The sequence below is a fragment of the Mustela erminea genome, chromosome 3, assembly GCF_009829155.1.
Source record: "Mustela erminea isolate mMusErm1 chromosome 3, mMusErm1.Pri, whole genome shotgun sequence".
In the NCBI taxonomy this organism is placed as follows: Eukaryota; Metazoa; Chordata; class Mammalia; order Carnivora; family Mustelidae; genus Mustela; species Mustela erminea.
In genome coordinates, this window is record NC_045616.1 from 62,199,207 (window position 1) to 62,205,555 (window position 6,349).

General features: G+C 48.7%; 1 protein-coding gene across 4 annotated transcripts in view; it reads right to left on the minus strand.

The window, feature by feature from the left end:
- PDE8B (phosphodiesterase 8B) overlaps positions 1 to 4,532 on the minus strand; it is a 264,788-nt gene extending 260,256 nt beyond the window's left edge. For 2 of the 4 annotated variants that reach the window (XM_032335903.1, XM_032335902.1), the window contains exon 1: positions 4,268 to 4,527. In XM_032335903.1, the coding sequence (XP_032191794.1) occupies positions 4,268 to 4,303 (36 nt within the window). In that variant the 5' untranslated portion in view covers positions 4,304 to 4,527. Of the gene's footprint in view, positions 1 to 4,267 lie in introns of all 4 variants that reach the window. The other 2 variants (XM_032335897.1, XM_032335899.1) reach the window with 2 other exon arrangements.
- Positions 4,533 to 6,349: the final 1,817 nt, after the last annotated feature.

A 6,349-nucleotide genomic window follows, 5' to 3' on the forward strand; every position in this document is an offset into this window, starting at 1 on the left:
TCAGGGGGCAGGGTATCTGCCAAGAACCTAGAAGGATAGAGGGAGAATTATGTTTCCTCCTCTACGGTGGCCATGTACCAGCCAAGGAGAGAGACCCTCAGAAGAAATCAACCCCACTGACATCTTGATCTAGGACTTCTGGCCTCTAGAACTGTAAGATAAATTTCTGTTGTTTAAGACACCCAGCCTGTGGTACTCTGTCATAAAAGCCCTAGCAGACTAATACACAATGCTATGTATTTACCACACCATTTCCTCTTTCTGGATGTAGGAAAACAACATTTTCTACCCTCCCTGCACTGGGGTGAGGTCCTTGTGACTAGTTGTGTGTGACCAAAGGATCATAAATAAAAGAAATATACTTCCTTCCTCAGCTGAGGCACTTAAAGGAGGGTGTTATTTGCCCATGGTCCTTCTCTCCTCCGCCACTGCCATGGGACCAGGGAGACAGTATGCTCTAGAAAATGGAGTTACAAGATGGCAGAGCTCCCGTCAGCCTGGCTCCCTCAGTGACTGTGTGGGGCAGGGCACTCTGTTAACCTGCTTTGGACTTTAATATGAGAAATATATATATATATTTTTTAAGCCACTGAGGTTTCAGGGGTTATTTGTGACTGCAGCATAGTCTAGCCTCTCCTCACACACAAATCCACCTTTGAAAAGATGGACTACCAAAAACCTATTTCAGGACTTAACGTGCCATTGGGTGAAACCATATTAAATTTTCAGTTTTGCAGGTAAGATGCTCACATAGGAACAATTTCATTTGTTCACCCTCTGATTGTACATATTTGCAGAATTAGAACCAATAGGTTCGACCACCTCCAACTGACAGACAATACAGGTGAGACCCATTCAGATTCCCGGTTTCTGAAAAGCCCAGAAACATTTTAGCAGAGGAACTGGACTCCAAACCAAAAATTATATTTCTTTGTGTGACAACAAGTTAGCAGTATCTATTAAAGAGTGCACATCAGGGGGTGCCTGCGTGGCTCAGGGGGTTAAAGCCTCTGCCTTTGGCTCAGGTCATGGTCTCAGGGTCCTGGGATTGGGCCCCTTCAGGCTCTCTGCTCAGCAGGAAGCCTGCTCCCCCCGACCCCCAACTCTGCCTGTCTCTCTGCCTACTTGTGATCTCTGTCAGATAAATAAATAAACAAATAAAATCTTTAAAAATAAAAAAATAAAGAGTACATATCAAATGGTAACCATGCTCTTTCACTTAGCAACTTGACCCCTAGGATTAATTGACCAGAAAGAGCTGGACAGATGTGCAGAAATATAGAAATAAGAAGATACACTATGCTAGCACTATATGTGATTGTGAAAATTCAGAAACAATAGAAGTGCCTACTTAAAGGGAACTGGTTAAATAAATTATGGTTCATCATCTGCACTCAAATCTATATAGTTGAAAAAAAGTTCAACTTTTTTGTCCACATGAAAAGACACCTATGTCATATTTACTGGAGCACAAGGATAAAAAGTAGAAAAAGAAAAGTAAATTAGCAATCATGAAAGATTTCTTAATCTCCATGCATTGATGTGTATCAAGTACCTGACATCTGGTAAACACTTTTTGCCCTCCCAACCCTCTCCTGCATTTTGCTTGAATTGTCGTAAATAAACCTAAGTAGGTGATCCAACTCTACTACCTACCAGCTGTGTGATCTCAGGCCAGAAACTTTCACAGCTCTCACACCTATAAAACTGAAAGAAATAATAGCATTTCCTTCAGAAGGTGCTACAGGATTCATTAGACTATGTACATAAGGTGCTTAGAAAGATGCTTGGTGCATAATAAGTGCTTAGTAGACAGTCACCATTATGGTGATGGTAATGATAATGATATTCATCTCTGGAACCCGGAGAAACAAGCTTTCTTGCAATTTATGTTGCATTTACTTCTGCTTTTTCTCTCTTAAAAAAAATTATCTAGGAAGAAAACATAATAAATCATTCCACTTATTTCTCTTCCTGAAATTAAATAAAAAGACAATGCTTTTTAAAACAGTGCTTATCCCAATAAACTCAGCTATGTTAGGTATTCTAATGTTTAATGTGGCTTCTAAAGACAATTTCCCTATTTCATTACCAAACCGATACACTTCTTCTCTGGGGAGTTAACAATAATGGAGTCATTCCCAGGTAAACAGAGTGTTTATCAGGGATAACCTAAAGTAGCCCCACTAGATGTACAGCACACTTGCCCTCTTCTGCCAAGGGATTAGCCTGGGGCTTCTCCTCTACTGATTTCTGTAACACTGTACTTATGGCAAGGATCTTTCAAAACCACAGAAGGAACCTTTTATGTGACCACACTCTAACTTAAACAGGACTTTCTATTTGAGGTCCTACCCGGTGCATTTGAAGTCTTAATTCAACCAACCAGGGTTACTTCCCAGACTGTAAGCCTGAAAGGTTTGTGTGGCTCTAGAAACAGACTGGAATTAAAATTCAATGTACCCACCGTTCTGATCCAGTATCTCTTCAGTCCATGGATGCTCTGTGGAACCAAGTATAATGCAGAATGCAAGGAACTAGTGAGCATTTGTAGGCTATCTAAGCTTGGCAAATTGCTGCTACCGTGGACCCAAGAATTAAAGGTTTTTTTGGAGCCTTCTGTAGCAGCTGAGTCCCTGACTTTGTGTGGCTTGCCCAAAAGTTTCACAGCTGGGCAGTGAAACAGCTAGGGCTGGAGCCCAAGGACTGGCTTCCCAGGGAATGCGCTTTCCACTGCTGCTGGATTATCATTCTTCCGTTTTTGCTTCTTGGACAACCAAGCAAAGTTAAAATAGCTCGTTCAAGGTCAGAGGGGCAGTCAAGCACAGCTGGCAATGCCAGCCGGCAGATTATAAAATCCTAAAGGCAGATTATAAAATCCTAAAGGGAAGATCCTCCTACCTCACCTATCCCCACCAAGGCGGTGTAAATGTTTTTGTTGATTGTCTCCCAACACAGTTTAGAGGAAGTTTCTCTTCTAGGTCAGTACTAGGTGTGTAAACACGTGTGACACACGTGTCTGTTACCAGCCGAGTAGACACACACGCCCCGCCCCACCCCCACCCCCACGCCCCGACCTGGCGGCTGGCAAAAGTTGCCATTGCACCGCGATGGTCGTGCACCCCTAGCGACTCGCCGCTCGCCCACTGTAACGATTCAGCGGCCTTTCTTCCTGGGGTTGGCAACTTGGAGACTGCAAACTGGCGTCAAAGTGAGCCGGAAGCAGAATGCACGACCAGGGCTAGTCTTGAGGGTACAGAGGACCCTGTTGCACATTTAAGACCGCTAGCCAAGCCTCGTCTTCGGCCACAGTCCAGGGACCCGCGACTCCTTGATCCTGTAACTAAATGCACTCAGGTGACGCTCAGACGCCCAGCAGAACGCCCACAAGTTCAAAGCGGCAGCTGGCGGGTGGAAGCTCCCTCGTTGGACGAAACGCCCCTCCCTGAACTGCAGACTGCTCTCACCGGCACCTGCCTATACCTCCACGGTGTGAGAGCCTTCTTGGCACCCGCGCTGCATCTGCCCCACAGGAGGCGGGTGGTTTAAACCTCACGCTCTGTGTGCCCAGCGAGCGCCGGGCGGGAGCTGCGCGCGCGGGTGAGAGCGGGTCCCCGGGACCGTGCAGGCCCGGGTGCCGAAGGGACGGCACGCAGGCTTCCGCCACCAGGACGCCCACCCTCGCTTCCCCTGGCCCCCGCCCCCCAGGCTGGGGCTGGCGGTGGTTCCCTTCCCGGGAAGGCAAGTGGCTGCGGCAGGAAAGCAGGGGCACCGCGGCCGCGCAGAGAGGCGTGGGAAGCTCGGGGTGCAACAGGAGGGGGTGGACCCGGCCCGTCGCGGCACTAGCTCGGGGTGACGCCAGGGAAAGCGCAGCGGCTGCTGCGCAGGGACACGCACTAGCGGCCGGCTGCTGCTGGTGGGCGATTGTTAGCGTTCGGAATTACCAGCCGGGCGGTTACACCAGGCACTCGAAGTGCTCCCCTCCTGGGAAGGGAGAAGGGAGTAGGGCACCAGGACACGCAGAGACCAAGGAGGGTGGGAGGAGAAGAAACATCCCTCCTCACCTCGCCGGTGTCCGAGAGGGGCTGTGGGGGACAGCTCTGGCCTGGTGCCTGCGCACCCAGCCCGCCCAGCCGGCCCAGCCCGCCCAGCCCGCTTGCCGCCGAGCCCGGGTGCCCAGGGCTTTGGAGAAGGGGGAGGAGGCGGCCTCGGACGGCTGCCGGGCGCGGTGCCCGCGGGACCTACGGACCCTGCGCGAGGGGCTCACCTGGCGGGCATTCGGCCGGCAGCGCGTCTGCTCCATGCCGTGGCGGGCACGCGGCTGCAGCACCCCGCACCCCGCGCCTTGCGCCCACGGGAAGGGTCTGGTCGTTCCGAGGGACTCTGGCCCCGAGCCGGAGCCTCTTAGAGCCTTCACTCCCCAGGCACGTCCCGAGGCCAGCGGGTGCCTGGGTCCTAGCGCCCCTCCCGAGGTGTGGTGCCCCGACTCTGAGTCCGCTTAGCGCACCGCACCCCTAACTACTTCGCTCCCCTCAGGGCCTCTCCCCCTCCCTCGAGGGAAGTCGGGTCTCGCTAGAGCTGCCCAACCTGGTGCTGGTTGAGACTCGGGGATTGGGCACCCAGCTTTCTCCTCATCTTGCCCACCCTTCTCCACTTTCTTCTTGTGTCTCCACCTCCAAGTAAACAGTGAAGCATCAGATTTATCTCATTCCTCAATCAAAATTCATATATGTTATTATTTTAAAGAGACTCTAAAGTCAGAGACATTAGTCATTATTAATACATACAGTATAGCATATAAAAGATCATTCGTCCTCAAAGTGAAGGAGAACTTTTCTATTTATATGACTATGAAACCATGCCCTATTATTTATGTGTTGTGTGTGGTGGAGGGTAGGTAGGATTATCCCTCAGTCTTAATTAGTGCAGATAATCTACCAACTGTGAGTCAAGTTTGGATCAAGCCAAAGGTGCTGCCATCCTTCCTGCTCCTCCTCCCCTCCTCCCCCATTTGAAGAGCTAAATCAAAGGTCTGGGCAGATTCTATCATGAAGCTTGCAGACATTTTTAAAAAGTAATAAATTGTTCCTACTTAAATCCCTCAGCTGTAAATAAGCCTGGCTTTTTACTTGTGATTATTATCACACCTGCCCCATACCTGGTTCCTGGGTGGAGGGATTTCTAACAAAGACCTAGAGAGCATTTGCAAAGACTTTTCCTTTCTCAGCTGCCCACAGGGCTGAGTCAGTCCAGTTAAAACCAAGATCAACAACAGCAATATTTTCCTGCTGACTTTCTTATCCAGAGAGGCTGATGAGATTTCTAATGACAGAAAAGGAAAACAAGTAGCATGAAACTAGTCCACAGGACATGGAGAGAGACAAAGAGAAACACTATTATTTGGGTGTTAGCCATAATCTATAAAGGCCAATAGAAAGGTATGACAACAATATGAATATAGTCTTTATAGTCTTTTTCTAAGGAGCCCAAAGTTTTCTCTCAAAAGCATTCCTCTCTGTGTGTACAGACTCTAATATGGTCACCGATTATCCCCATCTCCTGGTGTTCATGCATTTATGGAACCCTGTGACTTGCTTCCTACCTGGAGCAAATGGTGACAGGATGTCACTTCAAATATAATTTTTTTTTTTTAGATTTTATGTATTTATTTGACAGAAGGAGAGAGAGATCACAAGTAGGCAGAGAGGCAGGCAGAGAGAGAAAGGAGAAAGCAGGCTCCCTGCTGAGCAGAGAGGCTAATGTGGGGTTTGATCCCAGGACCCTGAGATCACTATCTGAGCCAAAGGCAGAGGCCCAATCCACTGAGCCACCCAGGCACCCCCAGGATGTCACTTCAATGATTAGGTTACATAGCCTTGCTAGGAGAGTCTCTCTTGCTGGCTTTGATAAGCAAAGAACCTCAATAAAGAGGTCCATGTGGCAAAGAACTGAGGGTGCCTCTGGCTAAGAGCCAGTAAGAAACTGAGGCCCTTAGTCCCATAGATGAAAAGGACCTAAGTTTTGCCAGCAACCAGGAGAGCTTGAAAGAGAACTCTTCCCGAGTCAGACCTGAGATGAGACTACAGTCCCAGCCGTCACAGAAGACCCAGTGAAGCCATGCTCAGACTTCAGTCTCGCAGAAACTGAGGTAATGTGCGCTGTTTTAAGCCACTTAATCGGTGGTAACATGTTATGCACAATAGCAAAACTAATACACTTCCTCCTTCCACAGATGAAAAAGTGAGGGAAAAGGGGAGGCAAAAGGTAGAAGGGCTAACTAAGGTCATTTAAATTGGCAGCAAAATCCCCCATTATGTCATAATCGTAGCCTCTCCAGGCCCCATACGGA